This window comes from Pinus tabuliformis, chromosome 3_2 (assembly GCF_031772625.1).
Source record: "Pinus tabuliformis cultivar Carrire ecotype Pingquan chromosome 3_2, CPIR1, whole genome shotgun sequence".
In the NCBI taxonomy this organism is placed as follows: domain Eukaryota; kingdom Viridiplantae; phylum Streptophyta; class Pinopsida; order Pinales; family Pinaceae; genus Pinus; species Pinus tabuliformis.
This window is the reverse complement of record NC_142302.1, coordinates 116,301,995-116,324,070: the sequence shown is the minus strand read 5'-3', so window position 1 is coordinate 116,324,070 and position 22,076 is coordinate 116,301,995. Positions and strand designations below refer to the sequence as shown.

Here is a 22,076-nt window from a genome sequence, read left to right as displayed (position 1 = left end):
TACATGCACCTAGAGGCCAATTAGAATAATTAATTATATAAAGTGAAGAGGAAGAATTCTACTTGAGAGGAGGAAGCTTTCCTCTCCAAAATTCTGCAAATAGTGGATCTTGTTCCCAACACTAGCAATCTACATTAAATGATAGGGAACACATCCATAGATTTTCTCAATGAGTGAAGCTCCAAGATTTTTCAATAATTTCATGATATTCTTTTCATTTATTATCCAATTATGATCCATTTCATCATAGGGAGAAAGTTCCTAGATTATATCCTCTTCCAAATCTTCATAATCTGCCCAATATTCTCACAATATTCTACAAAAGTAAATAATATTATGCACAAATATGCAATTATCTCAAAACCTTCCTAATTAACATCTTAAAGTTAAAAAAATGTCATCTAATGAAAAAATAGGGGTTTAATGTGTTGAAGGATGGTTATATGGGCCTTAATTTATGTCTAATTTAGAGGCCCATCATACCACCTGTTGAAAGTGTTGCTCATCCTATGAGCAACTTAGTGACCTAATTGTGCCTCGTTCATGGACCTGGTGGCCTCCTTAACATCCCAAGCTACCTCAAAAGTAATTTTATCGCTTATTCTCTTGCTCCATCCTCTTCCTCTTCTTTTCTAGCTCCTCCATCCTTTTCTCCAAGTTCTAATTAGGCTTGTGTTTGTGTCTTAAGAAAAGTGTCCCTATTAATGTCGACAATGTTTGTCCATGATACAAGTTTTTTACCATTCTCCACAACATATGTGATAATTAACATCCTTGATGACACCGTGGTCTCTCTTCAATTGAAACTAGTCCCCCCATGATTTGTCACTTTGATTTTCCAAATTTTTGCAAACCAATACTCCCAATTTGCTATAAAGGTAAAAGAGCAATTTATCTATATTGGTTAGAGGAAGGAGAACTTCAGAATCAACTCAAAAACAATTCCATTTCCTTTCTTATCTTGCTTAACTCAAAAGAAACATTCCCATTCAGTTTTTAATTTTGAAATTGTTATCAGAATTTTTGTTGAAGGAATGAGAGGTTTTGTAGGTCTCTTGTCCACATATGGCAGAGAAAAATGTGTACTTACCCTTGTCTTATATGTACCTCTTCAAATATAGGGTAAATTTGCTCAAAATCAGGATTTTTGTAGCTCTTTGGACTTTCCTTTAGCACAATGTGTTCTCCTATAGAAAATTTGTTTCTCCTAAAACACACAGTCTATCTCTCCTATATCAGCCTGATTTCTCCTGTCGTAGCCATGCCAAATCCTATAGCACCTACAAATCAACCCTGTAACACTTATGTAGCACCCTAAGCAACCTCTCGTAGCATCTAGCTCGTCCTTTTGTACCTTGATGGGTTTCTCCAACGGTTTCTTGGGAATGAGTACTTGTGCAAGTGAATATGAGCCTCGTTCTTTTATTCCGTTTTGTGGTAATGGCCTAGAGCACTTTGGTGATTGGGCCTTTGCATGAATTTTCTCTTTTAACCATTGTCCCCACTCCTCATAATCATCACCCTTCTTAATTTGGACTTTCTACATTGCATGAGTGAGGGAGTTAGCTGCACTTAACTGGTTGAGGGTGGTTGCGACTGATGATCCATCCTTAGCTTATAAAACCTCATCTCTCATGCATTGACAACAAACTTCTAACCATAATACACTCAAGAGAAGAGGTGAAGAATATTGCATACATATACCTACCTGATGGTTGCTGGAGAGGCATGCATGCTGCAGTCGAGTTGATGATCGATCCATGGTTCTTTGGAGGTTCTAATTTCCTTATTTTGCTTGTGCACAGGTCTTCACATGATGTAGTTTATTGATGGAACCTTTCTTTCTTGCAAGTATCTCTCCAATTTTCGATTTGATTTTGTTGGAATGGATGGATTATCTGATGTGTGGCCCTTCTCACTTCAGAAATGGCTTCATGATGCTCAAGGTGGCTAGATCTTTTGCTCGGTGGGTGAAAACAAATTGATTCTTGGATTTGATGTGACTATACAGGATTCTACAGGAGGAATTTCCCTCTTGTAGTAGTCACTTAATTCTTCTTTGAAACCTTATGTTGCATGTGGAACTGAGGGAAAGTTAGAAAAGTTACAAGGGGAGGACTAAAATCATCAGGAGGTGGTGGAAAAATTGAAAGCAAATCTTTTTCTGTTTTTTTACGTATGAAAGAGTTGAATCTGATGATGAATTTTTGCTAGATGGAGTGGATGGGTAATGAAAGTGGTGTTGGGGGACCTCTCTCAACCTTCCCTAAAGATGACATGACTTTTTTACCCCTTCTTCCAATTAGATTTACCTCCTGTAGCATTTCGGGCTCCTCCTGAGCATTTTAGGCTGCTCCTGTAGAATTTCAGGACAATCTCTTGTAGTTGAATTTTTTTATCCATACCTCTCAAATATGGATATCATAATCCTTATGCACCTCCCCATAAAACATCTTGGCCTATGGATGTTCGAATATAAAAATAAAATAAAAATGGTTGTAGGTGATGGAGGACAATTTCTCGAAAAGTGTGCGCTCTAATTTGATGAAATTTCTTGAGCATGTTACCATCATCCATATGCATCTCCTCATGAAACAACTTGCCCAATGGATGCACATTTTTCGAGATATGGTAAAAACAATTTTCTGCTCTATGTATTTTGGCCTCATATAGCAAAACAATCCCTCCTATAAAATTTTAGGACAATGAGGAAAATGAATGGGAAAGTCTTAGAAATGATTGGTGGATGTTGGAAATGGATGAAGGTGATGGATTGACATGGTGTTGGTATTGTTGGAGAATTTGAGCAAAGGAGCACAAAGCCCAAGTTTGACTTTCTTTGACTTGATGAACTTTTATTTTGGTAGCTAACTTGTTTTTGTTGCTTGCAGAGGTTCGAGAGCACCCGCATTCATTAGAGAGAGATACATGGCGCAAAAAAAGTCTTTTCATCTTTTAATTTTTTTTTTCTCTTTTTACTTAGGCGTAATAGTTGCCTCAATGAGGTTTTCAACTAGTAGGTGTTGGAAATAATACTGAGAGGGGGGGGGGGGGGTGAATCAGTATTATCAGATCAGATAAAACTTTTCAATTTCATACTCAGAAACATATACGCGACTTCAGTTAAGTGAACCCGCGTGTACACGCGACTCTGTCTAAAGAAACTAGCGTATATGCAGAGATCTTATGATTCAGTTAATCTTATCTTCAGTAAATGCATCAGGATATTATTAAGCATATTAACAGTAAACAGGTGTAGTATAACAGAATAGATCATCACACAAAAGCCACACACATGAACACCATGATATAAGGTGGAAACCCAATGTGGGTGAAAACCACCTGCTGCAATTTGTCTCTTTCTTCTTTAATGAGAAACTTCTTTTACAATGTACTGGTGCAGTCCTTTACCAGCACGCAGGCTACAACCTGCAGAGGGCTACAACCCTCTCTCGTTTTCCAACTACTTTTGGAAGGGAGCTACAACCCCTCAGCTCTTGTACTAGCTGATCCATTTACTAGTACGTAGGTGCTGACCCTACAACCTTCAGGGACCACGTTTCATACATTTTCATACTGGATCCAAGAGTACAAAGCAAACATTACCGCAATATAATCATCAACTTATACTTGCATCATAATTCATTAAACAAGCCAATACCGAATCACTGAAACCCTGTCATCAAGAACACAGAACCCAAACCAGAATCTAGAACTCTGCAACAACCACCAGAATCAGCAGCAACCTGAAATATCAACACTTATCATGCATACGCTACTTCACTGTACCAAAACCGCGTGTATACGCGCTTTCTCCAAAGGCAACCCGCGTGCAGATCTAGAAATGATTACTTCTGCCTTTGCTGTCAGATCCGACCCTTGCCAAGTGTCCCGAACAGATAACCAGCAATACCAGATCCTCTCACTGCGTCAGACACCCACACAATATCTTTGCCTAGTGATCTTCTCCTTATATAGCCTTAGGCCTTGTTCAATACCAAGAGCCAAAACCATAGAAACACAATACCATCAACTTCAAAACTAGGGATCGACACGCCCGTCGAGACACAATGGTCCGAAACCATAGGCACAACTTCCAAGGACTAACCGCCATGGACCAAAGGTACTTTTCCACATACACGCGCTTTTTCTGAAGCCAACCTGCGTGTACACGCGACTTGGTCTTAACAAACCTGCGTGTATGAACTTCCTTGGCAAGCTGTACTAGGATCTGTCTTCTGATTAAGTTGCCATCTCCTGTACCAACTTCTGAGCATCTGTACCAACCTCTGAGTGAGTTGCCATCAAGGACAACACTTGAATCATAATGCCAACAGTAGGTCTATCTAGGCACCTCAAAGGAGGTTTTCACCTAGGATCTTTTTTTTTTTTTTTTTTCTAACCCATTCAATCAATGAGCCAATCTCAGGTGCCTCAAAATATATTTTCACTTGATATTTTATTATTTTCCTCTTATTTTTTCCATTTTTTTAATTTCTTTTTTTCTATCCTACTCTACTTGAAAAAAAAAATATGTCTCATGTGTAGGAATACTTCCAATGGATCCATGTTCATAACAAGATGACATATAAACTCATGTGTAGGATCAAAACATATGCTTTGACAAGTGCTTGAATATCAAATACCAAATGCTTTGACTTTTACAATATCGGACACAATTGAAGAAGAGAGTGATGCTCCATCTTGTTGATTTTATGGAACAAAAACTCAATATAGATTTGATTCCCTTGGTTTGATTGCTTGTTTGTATCATTCTTCATGTCTTTCTATACCATGACATTCAAATATTTCTCTTTTTGTAGATTATTCTCTCGAACACATGAAGGATCTGATGGTAAACATGAGGGAACTTTCTCAATCTCTGATTCTGATGTCTGCTCTTCATCAAGTGCAACCCATGATTCTTTTGTATTCTCATTTGAATATTCTTTTTCTGAATTCCATCCTTCAATGACATTAAGAGAACCTATTTTTCAATACTCTTCTTGAGATAGTATGAATACCATTAAGATCAAGAGGGGATGTTAGGAAGTGTTGTACCTCAACATTGTAAGTGGGTTGAGGTACTTCGTTGTGTGGGTTTGGAAATGGTGGTATAGGTAGTTGAGTGGGAGTGGACCTTTTAGATGGATTTGGTTGGGTTTTTGGTTGTGTTGGAGGTGGATGATAGGGATAACATGGAGTTGGGTATGGGGGATATTGAGGATATTGTGGATTTCTCCAATAAGGTACTTTCCAACCTTGTTTCAAACATTGGTTTTGGGGTTGAGATGGCCAAGGTTTCCAAGGAAAGGGTGTGTTCCAATTTCTTTGAGATGGATGTGAATGACCTTGAAATTATGAATTAGGTTCTTTCATCATACTTGGTTGAATAGGCTTCCATAGTCCTCTTGGAGCTACATAACATAACTGCTTTGGTGATTTGCTTGCTCCATTGTCCTCTTGGTAAACTTCCTTCAACCTTGGTAATGATGGGAAATATTTAATAGCATGTGATTCTACACGGAAAACACAAATATCAACATCTTATTTTTCCTCACCTTTCATTATTAACATTTCTACTTGGTTCACTTGGATTGCTAAGAATTTCTGTTTTAAAGTCATCAAACAAATTTCCAAGTTTAGCTTGACTTACCAATCTTGATGCTCATTTACTTACTCTTGCCCTTCCTTTTGATATGTGTTTGCATGTTTCACAATTATTTTCAAATGAAAATTGGTATACATAACCTCTACTCATGATATCAAGGAGATCAATCCACTCATCCCTAATTTTTCTAAGTAAGAGGGTTTTTAGTGTGTCAGATCCTAAATGATGTAATTTTTCTCTCTTAACATTAGACATGAACCTCTCTATTAGATCCTCAAGGATCTCATCTTCTTTTTGATTTATTCTAAAGATTTTTTCTTTAAGATAATGATATTTATGTTTTTCTAGAAATATATTTTGCATATCATTCCATGATCTTATTGAATTAGTCCCTAAACTCATGAACCATTTAAGAGCTCTATCCTTCAATGTTGCCGGAAACAATCTCAACTTTCGAGTGGTTAGTAAGTAACCATAAAATCTACAAAGGATTTAAAATTCAAAGAGAAAGGTTTCAGCATCCTCTAACCTCATACCATGGAAGTTGGGAAGGAAATATGAAGGGATGTTCTTCATATGAACACTTACATAAATATCTTGAATGGGAAATCCAAGAGGATATTCTTCATTGCTATCATGTCCATCCATTTCTTCTATATTCTCTGCCACCTCTTCTTCTTCTAATTGAAAAAGTGGATGGTGATGTGGTTCTTGCTACACCACGTGATCAAATGGGGGTTGGTGTTGGAGAAGTATTTTTATTTTTATTTTTGAATAAGAATGCTAATGTGATGCAATTTTCTGTTTTTGAAATGAAATATGCCTAATGATTTTTTTCACGCAAAAAGTAAAAGAAATGAATCAAATATGGTATAAAACATTGAATACTTTGACACCTCCATGATAATGATCCCAAAAAGTGATAAGCCCCATTATTTCAACAAGAATGTTGCGACTCCCAACACTACCAAGGTTTGTACAAACTTAAGAGGCATCTACCCTATATGTGCAACATACAATGTGTCCTTATTTCGTTGATCTGATGTAATGGAGTGAATATCATGAAATATAACTTAAAATAATTGTATAAATGGAAATCTACTTGCTCAAATGTAAACACTAATTCTAATTGCAAAAATGGAAATCAAACACTACCCTAATTGTATGATGTGAAAGTTGCATTGAAAAGGGAACCTAGTCTTAAATTAAGAATAAAGAAAGTAAAATAATATAACATGCATGAAGGAAAGAGAATTTAATTGGTCATTGCATTCCAAAGATGTTAGATCCATTGACAAAGTTCATTATATACTTTATGTGGCAATCAAGGAAATCATTATTGTGTTATCCAATTCATAAATTTGTCCATTAACCCAAATTGTTGAGATGTGTTGTAGGGGTAAAAAGGAAAATAATAAGTGGTATTTGGTCTTCCCCAATCATGGATTTAGAGCCTAGGGGTCATTATTTATCTAGACTAAGTCAAAGTTGTAGTGGGGATCAAAACTGGTGAAGGAAAGTGATGTTACAGGTTTGCTACACTTGATTGCTACATGAGGCCCATAATGCTATATGAGCGAGAATCTTGCTAAATGCCCAAGAAAATAAAAATTAAATGGGATGGATTTTATTTATTTATTTTTATTAATTAGGATGTCTTAGGTCTCCTTTCCAAGTGGAAGTACTCCAAAATACCTCTGATAACACATGCTAAAAAATAGTAGAAAATTAGTACTTGTTGAATTGAGGCTTTTGTGATCCATAATATTTATAAGAAGAACTTCGGCGTAAATCACATGTAGAAAGACCTTTGTCGACGCGTTTCGAACCAACCAGGGTGGTTCATCATTAGGACAAGTTGAAGAAACAGATCCAGCTTTGCATGTTAAATAGTATGAGCAGAGCCTCCAACGGCTATCTTGCCCAACGGCTAATTTTGACTTAGGGACCAGAGTCATAAATTCATTTTCATAACTTAAAGGAAGCTATTTATATTTGTTGACCATACCTTTAAAAAATAAATAAATAAAATATTTTTAATTGGTGTTAATAGTTAGTTAAAAAGGTATCATTTAATAATTAAAACTTATAAGTTATTTGTAATTTAAATGGGATTTAGTTATATGGAAGACTTTTCTTTTAATATAAATATATATAAGGTAATTTTAAGATATTAGTTAGTTAGAATAAATATATATTAGAACGAGACAATAATAATAAGTTAAAAAAAAATTTAAATTAAAAATAAAATAATAATAAATAAATAAAATACATAAATAAATATAAATAAATAAAATCAAATTAATCAAATTAATTAAGAACATAGGTAAAGGTTAAATTTAGTTGAAAAAAATTAAAAATAAAAGTAAAAAAAAATTAAATAGATAAAAATAATAAATAAATAAATAAATATATCCGAAAAAAATAAAAATAAAATAAATAAATATAAGTATACCTAGAAAAAAAAAGGTGGGGGGGAGGGGGTTATTTAATAAATAAAGAATATTAGTTAAGATTATATTTATTAATATCTATCAGGAAAAAATAAATAGAAAGAGTGTCACAAAATAAAAAGAAGGAGAAGGACAGGAAAAAAGACCATTAAAAAACCACAGAGCAAGAAGGATAAACCCTAGGAGGAAGGAAGGCTCCAGGGGGAACAACGAAAGCTAGAAAAGGATAATAAAGGGGGGGGGGGGGGGGGGGGGGAAGGAAAATAAAAACTAGGACAAAAGGGCAGGGATCCAATAGCTACTGATCTTCCAGCCGTCATCTCTATTGAGATTGTTAGGCCTTCTTTCAATCTCAATAGCTTCCCTGAATTTACGATGATGGAACTAAGCAACTTTGGCCACAACCTTGGCCTCCTCTATACAAACCTGATGCTTGGTCTTTTTCGCATGCTCTACTAACGCTGAAGACTTGGTTCTCCCATGTCTTAGGTCAACTGCATGTTCGTTGATCCTCTAATGGATGGAGTACCCTGTTTACCCGATATAGGGGGTCCCACAAGAACAAGGGATCAAGTAGACCCCCTTCATGTCCTTAGGGTCAACGGGATCTTTCATCAATTGGAGGGATTTACGAAAGGTGTTGAGGGGCCTAAAGGTTGAGGGAATATCATGCCTATTAAGGATTCGAGAAATCTTGTCAGTGGTTCCTTGGACATAGGGAAGATGGACACCTAGTTGGCGCTCCTTTGATTCTTTTTAAATTAACGCATTTTTAGAGGCTTTAAGGAAAGCCTTCTGACCTAGGCACCTACTATAGCCATTCTCCACAAAGACATTAAGGAGATGGGATCTCTCCTTATCAAAGCTCTCATTATCAGAAATCCTAAGGGCACGAGTAGCGAGGGTGTTAAGAACACCCATCTTTTGAGCAGGGAAATGATGGGAATCAGCATGAAGATACTGCTCAGTATGCGTTTTCTTCTGGAACACTGAGTGGGAGAGAGAGCCATGCTTTTTCTTAGATATAAGAATATCCAGGAAAGGGAGGCAACCATTGACCTCTTTTTCCATGGTGAACTTAATGGTAGAGGACTGATAGTTGAGGTGATCGAAGAAGAGATCTAGCTCCTCTTGGCCATGGGACCAGATGACATTAGTGTCATCTACATACCTTTTCCATAGCTTGGGAAGGAGATGAGCTGAGGCTAAAGCTTTGGCTTCAAAATCTTCCATAAAAAGATTCGCAACAATAGGGGAAAGGGGGGAGTCCATGGCAACACCATAGATCTGTTCAAAGAACTCACCCTCGAAATAGAAGAAAGTGGAAGTGAGATAGATCTCAACCAGATGTGCGGTATCAGGATTTGTTAGGTGATAGATCACTTCCATGGCCTTCTTTATAGGGATGCAAGTATAAAGGGAGACCACATCAAAATGGATGAGAATGTCCTCAGGGTTAAATTTAATATCCTTAAGCTCCTTAATGAAGGATGTAGAGTCTTTCACGAAGGACTCAGTGCGACCAACGAGGGGCTTAAGTTTAAGGGCAAGGAACTTAGCTAAAAGGTAGGTCGGACCACCAATGGTGTTGACGATAGGCCTCAAAGGGGCCCCTTCTTTGTGAATCTTTGGTAACCCATAGATCCTAGGAGTAATGGGACTGCTCTCAATGAGTTTGTGGCACAGGGAAATCATAGAGCTACTAGACTTGATGGCGAGAGCCACTGTCTTAGAAATCTTCTTTAGAGGGTTCTTGGGCAGTTTTTTATAACTTCCACTATTGTAAAGATTATCTAACATCTTCTTATGGTAATAATCCTTGTTACGGATGACTGCAACCCCTCCTTTGTCATCCTTCAGAACGACAATATCTTTGTTCTGATTTAAGGATTTAAGGGCCGAGAATTCCTCATTGTTGAGGTTCTTCTGAGGGGGCTTAGCCTTTCTAAGGACGACAGTAAAATCCTACCTAATAGTGTCCTTGATTTTACCCGGAAGATCTATAATCCCGTATTCCACGTCACAAATAATGTCATCCACCGAGATTTTTCTAAGGGCAAGGGCAAAGTTTAAACCTTTGCCTAAAAGACTAAAAATAGAAGGGGGAAAAGAAAAGCTAGATAGGTTAACAACTCTATTATTCCGGGAAGAAGGGGGAAGAATAATCTGGTCCACATTCAAAACCTCATTGTTATGGTTACCAATATCAATATCATTGCTAATGTTATTGTTAAGAGATTCCTTATCATCATGGTATAAAATATTATTATTAATATCACATAAATTGTTATTATTATTATTAAAATTATCATTATTATTATTAGAAAAATTATTATCCAAAATATTATTAAAATTATATAAATTATTATTATTAATAATATTATTATTATTGTTATTATAATAATTATAATTAAAATATACAGAATCATGACAGTCAATGCAAAACAGAGAATTGTTAAGAGACGACATATTGCACACGGAGTTTCGAAGCAAACTCTGATCACACGAAGGGGACACAGTGACTTCTCTCCAGTCAGCAATGCCACCACTCTGGGCAATCGAGCATCTGTGCACAAGTCGAGTCAGAGAACTGCGTGTGAGGTTCTGCAGCAAACCCTGATTGCATGAAGGAGAGATAGTACTTTCTCTCCGGTCAGCAACACCACTACTGCGCCTATGTTGAATCAGAGAACATGAGAGAGCCGAAAACCCAGGAACAAAATTGCAGACCTTCTTGCTTGCTAGCATTGAAACCTGATTAGTTGAATGAAGTAGCTTGGATGCGCCAGATTGTTGGTTGATAGGTTGACCAGGAGAAACCGGGGGATAAGCCACGTGAGAACCACTTGAATGATCCGCTACACATATCGATGACGGGGCAGGCCTACATCTGCAAACTGAAGGAGAGCCAAACGTATCGCATGGAGTAGGATGCCTGTAAGGTGGCACAGGTATAGTGGAGCGCTCCCCAGAGATATTTTGACCTGCTAGGGGCGAGGACAACAGTGCAGCGCTCCCCTCTGAGGCCTATCGTCAACACCATTGGTGGTTTGAACTACCTTCTAGCTAAGTTCCTTGCCCTTAAACTTAAGCCCCTGGTTGGTCGCACTGAGTCCTCCGTGAAAGACTCTACATCCTTCATTAAGGAGCTTAAGGATATTAAACTTAATCCTGAGGACATTCTCGTCAGCTTTGATTTGGTCTCCCTTTATATTTGCATCCCTATAAAGGAGGCCTTGGAAGTGATCTATCGCCTAACAGATCCCGATACCACACATCTAGTTGAGATCTATCTCACTTCCGCTTTCTTTTGTTTCGAGGGTGAGTTCTTTGAACAGACTTGTGGTGTTGCCATGGGCTCCCCCCTTTCCCCTATTGTTGCGAATCTTTTTATGGAAGATTTCGAAGCCAAAGCTTTAGCCTCAGCTTGCCTCCTTCCCAAGCTATGGAAAAGGTATGTAGATGACACTAATGTCATCTGGTCCCATGGCCAAGAGGAGTTGGATCTCTTCTTCAATCACCTCAACTATCAGTCCTTTGCCATTAAGTTCACCATGGAAAAGGAGGTCAATGGTTGCCTCCATTTCCCGGATATTCTTATATCTCAGAATAAGGACGGTTCTCTCTCCCACTCAGTGTTCTGGAAGAAAACGCATACTGAGCAATATCTTCATGCCGATTCCCATCATTTCCTTGCTCAAAAGATGGGTGTTCTTAACACCTTCGCTACTTTTTCCCTTAGGATTTCTGATAATGAGAGCCTTGATAAGGAGAGATCCCATCTCCTTAATGTCTTTGTGGAGAATGGATATAGTAGGCACCTAGGTCATAAGGCTTTCCTTAAAGCCTCTAAAAATGCGTTAAGTAAAAAAGAAACGAAGGAGCGCTGACTAGGTGTCCATCTTCCCTATGTCCAAGGAACCACTGACAAGATTGCTCGGATCCTTAAGAGGTATGATATTCCCTCAACCTTTAGGCCCCTCAACACCATTTGTAAATCCCTCCGATCAGTGAAAGATCCCGTTGACCCTAAGGACATGAAGGGGGTCTACTTGATCCCTTGTTCTTGTGGGACCCCCTATATCGGGGAAACAGGGTGCTCCATCCATCAGAGGATCAACGAACATGCAGCTGACCTAAGACATGGGAGAACCAATTCTTCAACGTTAGCAGAGCATGCGGAAAATACCAAGCATCAGGTTTGTATAGAGGAGGCCAAGGTTGTGGTCAAAGTTGCTCATTTCCATCATTGTAAATTTAGGGAAGCTATTGAGATTGAAAGAAGGCCTAACAATATAAATAGAGATGACGGCTGGAAGATCTGTAGCTATTGGATCCCTGCCCTTTCGTCCTAGTCTTTCTTTTCCTTCCCCCACCCCCCTTTTTTATCCTTTTCTAGCTTTCATTGTTCCCCCTGGAGCCTCCCTTCCTCCTAGCATTTATCCTTCTTGCTCTGTGGTTTTTTAATGGTCTTTTTTCCTGTCCTTCTCTTTCTTTTTATTTTGTGACACACTTTCTATTTATTTTTTCCTGATAGATATTAATAAATATAATCTTAACTAATATTCTTTATTTATTAAATAACCCCCCCCAACCCCTCCTCTCCCCCCCAACTTTTTTTTTAGGTATACATATATATATATATATATATATATTTTTTTTTTCCGGATATATTTATTTATTTATTATTTTTATCTATTTAATTTTTATTTATTTATTTATTTTCAACTAACTTTAACCTTTACCTATGTTCTTAATTAATTTTATTTTATTTATTTATATTTATTTATGTATTTATATTTATTTATTTATTATTTTATTTATATTTATATTTTTAATTTTAATTAATTAAATAATTTATTTTAACTTATTATTATTGCCTTGTTCTAATATATATTTATTCTAACTAACTAATATCTTAAAATTACCTTATATATTTATATTAAAAGAAAAGTCTTCCCTATAACTAAATCCCAATTAAATTACAAATAACTTATAATTTTTAATTATTAAATGATACCTTTTTAACTAACTATTAACAACAATTAAAATTATTTTATTTATTTATTTTTTAAAGGTATGGTCAAAAAATATAACTAGCTTCCTTTAAGTTATGAAAATGACTTTATGACTCTGGTCCCTAAGTCAAAATTAGCCGTTGGTCAAGATAGTCGTTGGAGGCTCTGCTCATACTATTTAACATGCAAAGATGGATATGCTTCTTCAACTTGTCCTGACGATGAACCACACTGGTTGGTTCGAAACATGTCGACAAAGGTCTTTCTACATGTGATTTACGCCGAAGTTCTTCTTATAAAAAAAAATTAGTACTCTTAAAACTAGAAATTCAAGAACTAGTGAGCTAATTAACCTGTCAAATGCCTAACCTAATCAAGTGAAAATGAAATGGGGTAATTTTTTTTATTAACTTGAATATTTTTATGCCCTAATCCAATTGGAATCTGTTATCCTCCACAATATCCCAAGGCTGAGAAGGGAAATCGAAGGAGGTAACCTCAAACCACTTACATTTTAGAAGCTAGCCTTGCTAAACCAGAGAGGGATCTCTATATGAATTCATAGCCAATGATGAATAGAATGGAAAAGGATTTTATGCTAGATATGTTAGGCTCAAGTAGGGTTTTGAAAGTTTTAGGTTTTGATGCTGGACAAGGGATGAAAACCAGGTCTCCAGATCAAAGACTCAAAGGGTTACAACAACAAAGATATAGAGGATCAAGGTAGCAATAATTTTGTGATGGCTTTATGGTTTGTCAGTGTAGTGTAGCGTTTGGAAGAATGAAAAGGTCTTAATGAGCAAGAGAACTTGAATTCATTAAGCTAGAAGGAAAATTACACAAAATGATATTCCCATAAAAACAGAGCTTTATGCAAAGAATTTTGTTTATCAACTTTAAGGAAAACCACTAAAGAAACAAGATATGAAAAGGAAAGATGTATATCATTTAAATAAAACTAAAAAAGAGAAAATACATCATCACAAACTCACTGCACATGAATTCCTAGGTAATAGATGCAAACTGATCCTTTGATTTCCTAAGTAAAATGTCCAAGTACAAGCTACAAGTGTTCTCTTCTCTGATGTCCAACCTATTCCATGACTGAGAAAATGATACATATAAACTAAAACAACATCTCCTCACTCTTAGGGGTCTAATCCATGAGTTGTGGAGTTGTTCCCCAAACATCTCAACCAAACCCCTAATGACTTAATGGAGACATTGATCTAAATGAAGACAATGGTGACATGATTGAGATGGGGATGATGATTTGTTCAATGATGGCGCATCCAGCTGAGTGGTGGAAGTGATTGGACCATGAAAACTTTGAAGGAGAAGCAATAGACCTAGACACACCAGCCAATGACCAAATTTTATTTTGAAAACATAATGAAATGATAAAATTTGATTTTGAGACCCCTTACAAACCTTGTAAGATCATATTTGATCACTGGTGACAGGAAAAACTGACTGACGCTAACATTTTCTCCAACTGGGGATGGAAGATTCATGTAGGTGTCAAGAACACCATAGACTAGGTAGCCTTAACCATTGGGCATGGAGTCAAAATACAAAGACCAAACTTGAAACTGAAAATTGAAAAATGGTTGACTAACTGACTTAACTATAAAAAACATATTGATGAAACTTAATTATGGCAGCAGACCATCAGGATCTTAGGGCCTTCATCTTGGGCTTCAAATCCCAATGTTAACTACCCACTTGCTAAAGATATATATAAAATCATGTGAAATGATCCCTCTAGTGTAAGCAATCTAGCAGATGGCTACTTATTTGAATTCTTCTTGTACTTTCCTTGAGAAGGTAGAACAAACCAAAGCTAGACAACTCCAAATTCCATATGGATCCAACACTTGTATTGTCAAACTTGGAAAATTCGTCCTCTACTGATGACTATAATAAAATCACCAGAGGATCATGGAAATCATGCAACATAAGATCTTCTGGATGATTAAAAGAAGTAAAACAAACCTTATTCCGAATTGTTGATTTGTCTATGTGTTGAAACTGATCACCTTCATCGATGAATGTTGCAACATCGAACTTCATTAATGGCTGTAATGAATTTTCCACAAGATCCTGAAAATCATGAAAAATTGGCTCTTGTTGATTTGGAGGAATCAAGAAACATCCTTCTATTGCAACTAGTCACTCTCCATGATGAATTTCAGCAAGAGTGTTCCCTTGGTTTTCAAAAAATTCTAAACATATTGATGAACTATTTTCATCTTGAAACAAAAATTCAAGAAATGAAATATTTGAAGAGAAATCTGATGGACACTCCTCATCAATGTGTTGGTCTCCTGAACACATATGAATACCTTCATACAATTCAAGGGAATGAATGTGATCTTCTTCAATTGATTACTGATTAATATTATCTTTGGTCAAAGAAGACATTGTTTGCTGGAAATTTTCCTAAATACAAATTTCTTTTGCAAGATGCTTTAGAACAAACTCTTCTCTTTGACTGCTATTTTCTTGATCCTTGACAATCTGATCAATTTCATTTTTAGCTGCATAAATTGTTATCTGTAGGGAATCCACCTAAATATCATGGCAACAAACCTCTTCTATTTCCTCTTGAGGAAAAGATAGCTAAAACAAAGCTTCTTCAATTTCATGAAACATTAAATCCTTATCATATATGTCAATTCCCATATGCTGAAAAAGATCTTCAAACTTTCCAAAAAAAAATTCTATTAGCACTATAAAAGAATAAGTTTTCTTACAATTTTTACAAAATGCTGCACATAAATCCTTAAGAGAACATAGACAAGCAATTGGAAATCCTTCATACCATGATTTTTCCTTTTCCTCTAAAGTTACCATAAACATCTTCATTAAGGAATCCTCATGAAATACAACTTGTAGTCTACATATGTGCATGTGAAACTTAATTAAATTAAGAGCAATGTCTTCTCCTTCTTGATCTTTAAAATTAGGCAAGTAGGTTAACCAATCAACATAAGGCATTGGGTTTGGAAAACCAGAGACATGAGATATATCCATAGGAGCATACCTGCATTCCATTCTTGAAAATAGTTAAGTCCCCAAGAAGTTCTTCAAACCATCGATTTTTTAACAGTGGAGTCGCCATGAAAATTATAAACCTTTGGATTCTTCAACACTGGAGTCGCCAGGTAAAAGATGCACAACCTCTCTTGTGTCTGATCACTGTTCACCATCAGTAATAAGATCTGATCCTTGTCGTTCTTTCCTAGGGAAGATATGATCTTAAGTTCCCCGGCAACGGTGCCAAAATGTTATCCTCCATAATATGCCAAGGTTGAGAAGGGAAATCGAAGGAGGTAACCTCAAACCACTTATGGTTCAATAGCTAGCCTTTCCAAACCAGAGAGGGATCTCTCTATGAATTCACATCCAATGATGTCTAGAATGGAAAAGGATTTTAGGTTAGATATGTTAGGCTCAGGTAGGGTTTCTAAAGTCTTAGATTTTGATGCTAGACAAAGGATTAAAACCAGGTAGCTAGGTCAAAGGCTCAAAGGGCTACAACAACAAAGATATAGAGGAGCAAGGTAGCAATAATTTGATGGCTTTAGGGCTTGTCGGTGTAGTGTAGTGTTTGGAAGAAGAACAAGGTCTTAATGGATATGAGCACATGAATTCATTAAGCTAGAAGGAAAATTACACAAAATGATATTCCCATAAAAACAAAGCTTTATGCAAAGAATTCTATTTATAAAATTTAAGTAAAACCACTAAAGAAACAAGATATGGAAAGGAAAGATGCATATCATTCAAATAAAAATAAAACAGAGAAAATACATCATCACAAACTCACTCCACATGAATTCCTAGATAATAGCTGCAAACTGCTCCTTTGATTTCCTGAGTAAAATGTCCAAGTAAAATCTACAAGTGTTCTCTCATCTGATGTCCAACCTATTCTATGACTGAGAAAATGATACATATAGACCAAAAAAACATCTCCTCACTCTCAGGGGTCGAATTCATGAGTTGTGGAGTTATTCCCCAAAGATCTCAACCAAAACCCTAATGAAGTAATGGAGACACTGAGCTGAATGAAGACCATGGGGACATGACTGAGATGGGGATGATGATTTATTCAATGATGGCACATCCAACTGAGTGGTGGTAGTGACTGGACCATGGAGTAACAATAGACCTAGACACACTAGCCAGTGACCAAATTTTATTTTGAAAACCTAATGAAATGATAAAATTTGATTTTGAGACCCCTAACAAACCTTGTAAGAGCATATTTGATCACTGGTGATAGGAAGAACTGATTGACACTAACAAAATCAACTCAAATGAAGCTCATTAACACGTTCTAAAAAATAGGATAAAATTACTACTAATTTGCTACAAGGGACTTCCAGAAATTCTAGATTTGTGAACTAGTAAACCAATCCAAGTAGCTCAATGATGAAGATGACTTTTCAAAGTTGTTATAAGGATGCATCATGATTGTGACTCTATAAATAACCTACAATATAACTTGCTTCAATCATTTAAGCCAATCCTACAACAAAAGAAGCATCAATACTAAATGCAGAAATACGAAAAACAAGAATAAGAGACGCATGTGAATAAGAAGTGAAAAGAAGAAAGTTTTTTTTATACAAAAGGGCTATGAGGCTCTTGGGATGGCCAAGCACAAGGATAATCAAATTCCTATGAAGGATACCAAGCTTTAGAACCTAAAAATGGCACCAAAATTCATTATTTGAATCAATCCAAGTACATACATGCTAGAAATGAAAGCGAAGCTACAAAAACACAAGTTTTCTCCACAAGAAGACTAAGAAATACATTCCCCTAGAGGCCAATTTGAACCGTTACTTATAAAAAGCGATGAGGAAGAATTCTCATTGAAAGGAGGAAGATTTCCTCTCCAAAATCCCTCAAATAGTGGATCTTGTTCCCAACACTAGGAATCTGCATTAAATGATCAGGAACACATCCCTAGATTTTCTGAATCAATGGTGCTCCCAAATTTGTCAACAATTTCATGATATTTTGTTCATTTATTACACAATAGTGATTCATCCTATAGGATCAAGTCCCTAGATTATCTCCTTCTCTAAATATTCATAATTTTCCCAATATTCTAACAATATTCTACAAAGATAAATAATATTAGGCACAAATATGAAATTATCTCTAAACCTTCGTAATGAACATATTAAAGTTAAAAATATGTCATCTAATGCAAAAAGGGGGGATTAATGTGCTAAAGGATGGTCGGATGGGCCTTTATTTATGTCTAATTTGGAGTCCCATCACTAGGTATCAAAATTTGTTTTATGGACAATGTTGCTGATGCAATAAGTTTTGTCACAAATCAGATGAATGTAGAGCCTATGCAAGGACAAACCATTGAAGTAAATTTCTGAAGAACAACTATTTAAGCAACTAATATAGCAATATATATGAAAACAATTTTAGAAGAGGCATTTTTTTTGTGTCGATGCATAATTATGTTGTATGATATCTATGTAACAACTATGGGCATAAAACACGAGGCTGTAGGGGCAGTCTAATCAGATCTAAAAGCCACAACAACGAAGAATGTCCTCCTAGAAATCCAACTATGTGAAAGAAACAAGAAAATTAGGAAGATTGTGATCTTATGTTGTATGCCCAAAAACAACAAAATAAGTGGTATGTTGATAGTGGTTATTCAATAGGTATGACTGGAGATAAAAGTAAATTCATCAAACATAAGGAAGAGGATGGAGGCAAAGTACTTCTTGGTAATGATGCATCTGCAAGAATTGTTGGAAAAGGGATAGTTAGCATTTATAAACGTAGAACTAAAGATCAAAATGTTTTGTATGTGGAAGGATTAAAACACAACCTTTTGAGTGTTAGCCAAATGTGTGATCTAGGTATGATCTTACATATAATTCCAAGAGATGTGAAATCAGAAATATTGATACAGGAAAACTAGTGGTAAAGGCTAACAAAACATTAGGCAATTTATACAATATTGGTGGGACATAAATACAAGAATGATGTATGGGAAAGATGGAAGAAATATGGCTATGGCACAAAATAATGAGATATATCAACTTTGATAATTTTTTATAATTTACAAAAGCATAAGGCATTGAGGACATACCTAAAATATCAAATCCTCATAATGCTATCTATAAAGTGTTCTAGTTTGGAAAACAAACTAGATTATTCTTCAAAACTAAAGAATAATCTACATCCAAGCCTTTGGAAATCATTCACACTGACCTCTATGGACTAACCTGAATTCAAACTTTGAAAGGTGAAAGGTACCATATGCTATTCATTGACAGTGATACTAGAATGACTCGTGTTACCTTTTTTCTGGGCATTTTTTCCGGTCAAATTTTGGCAAAATCTAGTAGAGAATTTTTAGAATCATAAGTTTAAGTTGTTTAATTTATAAAGTTTGTTAAATTTCAAAATACATTCCAAATTTTTTTTCTGAGGAGAATTAATTTTATTCCCAATAATTTAGTTGTTTAGCAAAATAAATAGTAAATTATCGAAAAAACAAAATCACTGGTATTTTTAACCTATAATGATATATGTGTGTGTGTGTGTGTGTATCAGAGAGATCAATTACACATTGCAAAAATAATTCACCCACAATAATTCTCTATTATCTATTAATATGGAAAATTTGGGTTTTCAACCCACATATATATAAGGAAAAATAAAATTATGAAAACCTATAACTTGGCCCCCATAAGTGAATTGTGCCTCCTGGAAATCAACCTCAGAAGTAATTCAGCGTAAAGGAAATCAACCCCACTAATCACCAAAAAATTAGCCTTTGTGCTCAACAACTCGAACCTGGACATTTTTCCTCCCCAACAAATATGCATTACTTTAACAACTTAGCCCTGCAATATCCACAACTCAACCTCTTGGCTTTGCCTTCAAATTCTCTCGTACTTCTCCTCTTCTATGATTTAGTCTACTGAGCCACTCACACTAGAGAAAATAACTTTCTCTTGTTGTAACTTACTCTCTTGAGTTCTTGTGTGTCTTCAACTCTTTGCTAAGATTCTTTTATAATCTTCATCAAGCCCAAATCCCTAACCCCAATCACCCTTCTAGAAGATATCAAAGATTACTTGTTGATATTATTTCAATTAACTTAGATAATTAAATTATTTATCCTTAGAAAATGACTTAATAGTTCACAATAATTAATTAACTTTAATTATTGTATTTTTCCTAAGTTAGACTTAGGAAGGAAGACATGAATAACTTACTCCACCAAGAAAGCACCTAAATAGGCAATAAATCATCTCCCATGTGCTAAGACATGAAGCCTATGGATAAGACTTTTCGATGCTACTGCAAGCTTCAAAACTTCCTCCTAGCAAGGAAGGGATTCTCCACCACCCCTAGCTTATCTCTATACTTCAAAAGCTTCTCTTTTGACTAGAGGCTTACTGAGAATTGTTGGAAATAATACTGAGAGGGGGGAGGGGGGTGAATTAGTATTATCAGATCAATAATTTAATTTTCAAAACTGTTTTGTATACACTACTTCAGCTCAGTGAACTAGCATGTATACACTGTTAGCCCTGAGGTGTAGCACTGGTATTTTGAAGGCCAAAGGAGGGAAATGGCCCGTTTTTCTGTCATGGAGGAGTTCCCACACAGGCCACCATCACCCCATTTCCCTACTCTTCTACTTACATTCTATTCCACTCATATTCTAACTCGACCCTCACATCATAACGAAACCCTCTTTCACCTTAGCCTTAAGTAAATTAACCCAAAAACCCAGAAAACCTTACCTTTCTGCCCATACGCGCCGTCCACACATTTCTTGAGGGCATGTCGTACCTCCGTGTCCCTTCGCCGTCAATTCTCCCTGCCAATCTAATGTCCCACATTTCACTCGATTGATGAGACATGCTTGATCAATCTTCACCGTTAGATCACTCCCACTAGATCTAACGGTTGTCGCTCATATTGCACGGGCAACTAGCGAGAGGAATACCCACCTAATAAAGGCATTTTTCTCTCTCCTCTACCGCTACATGGTGTGCAATGAGTGGCATCGGGCAGACTCCACCCTTTACCGCTTACCGCCTGATGAGCGCTCGATAGAGGCCATAACCACCCAAACAAAACCACCCCCAGGTGCTATCGTCTGAGCACCTCCTTCGCTCGATAGTCATCTGATCTGCTCATCTGAGATCTGAAGGCTCAGACTTATTCTGCTCCCACCAAAACATCAGGCCTCCCACGCACGATCTCCACCATCCATTTCCCTCGATCCAATGGCCCTCGTCCATGACCACCCTGGTTCGCCCTCCGCCATCCGATCACCATCCTGGCCATCGATTCATCTCATCAAACAACCCATATACCTCGTACCCTGCTTCCCATAAGTCACACAGGGAGGAAAGTGGTTGGTTATGTCAGTACCTATGGCAGGCAGAAAGTTGAACTAAAATAACAGAAGGCATGACCGAGAAGGGAAAAAACCACAGCACGATGCAGCCGAACTAACAAAATGGTCTTGGAACGTCACAACATGTTCGATCCACCTGATAGAGTGGCGAAGTGACAAGAATTAGTTACTGTGCTTGTTAGAAACAGTGCCCCTATGCTCATGCTTGTCCACAAGCAGTTAGAAACTAGAGGGGATGGATTAAGACATCTTGGGCCCTAAAGAACCTAGGAGCATTGTAAAATCCTATAAATGGCTGAAAGTTAGAAGGAACAAAGGTTCAACTTTTGGAGATTATTTCCCCTTTGTTCATTCAAGCTTCTCATCTTCATTCTAGCAATATAAGCTTCTTTTGCCATTATATGATCAATGCCCATGCTCTTTGATGTTCTATGTTTGCACTTGAACAATTTGTTTAGGTTTCCTTTGTGTTTAAGGCCAGATAACTGTCATCTTATCTCTGCTTTGATATATTAGATTTGCAAGCTTCTTTGCTGCCTGTAGCTAGCCATTTATACGTGTTC

General features: G+C 36.5%; 1 protein-coding gene across 1 annotated transcript in view; it reads right to left on the bottom strand.

Annotated features, from left to right (window-relative positions):
* The window catches only part of LOC149180091 (uncharacterized), an 82,091-nt gene extending 60,651 nt beyond the window's left edge, over positions 1-21,440 (bottom strand). The window contains exons 1-3 of the mRNA XM_089413767.1: positions 21,327-21,440; positions 21,186-21,188; positions 20,891-20,967 (exon numbers count right to left, since the gene is read on the bottom strand). Of these exons, the coding sequence (XP_089269893.1) occupies positions 20,891-20,967; positions 21,186-21,188; positions 21,327-21,440 (194 nt within the window). The remainder of the gene's footprint in view (positions 1-20,890; positions 20,968-21,185; positions 21,189-21,326) is intronic.
* Positions 21,441-22,076: the final 636 nt, after the last annotated feature.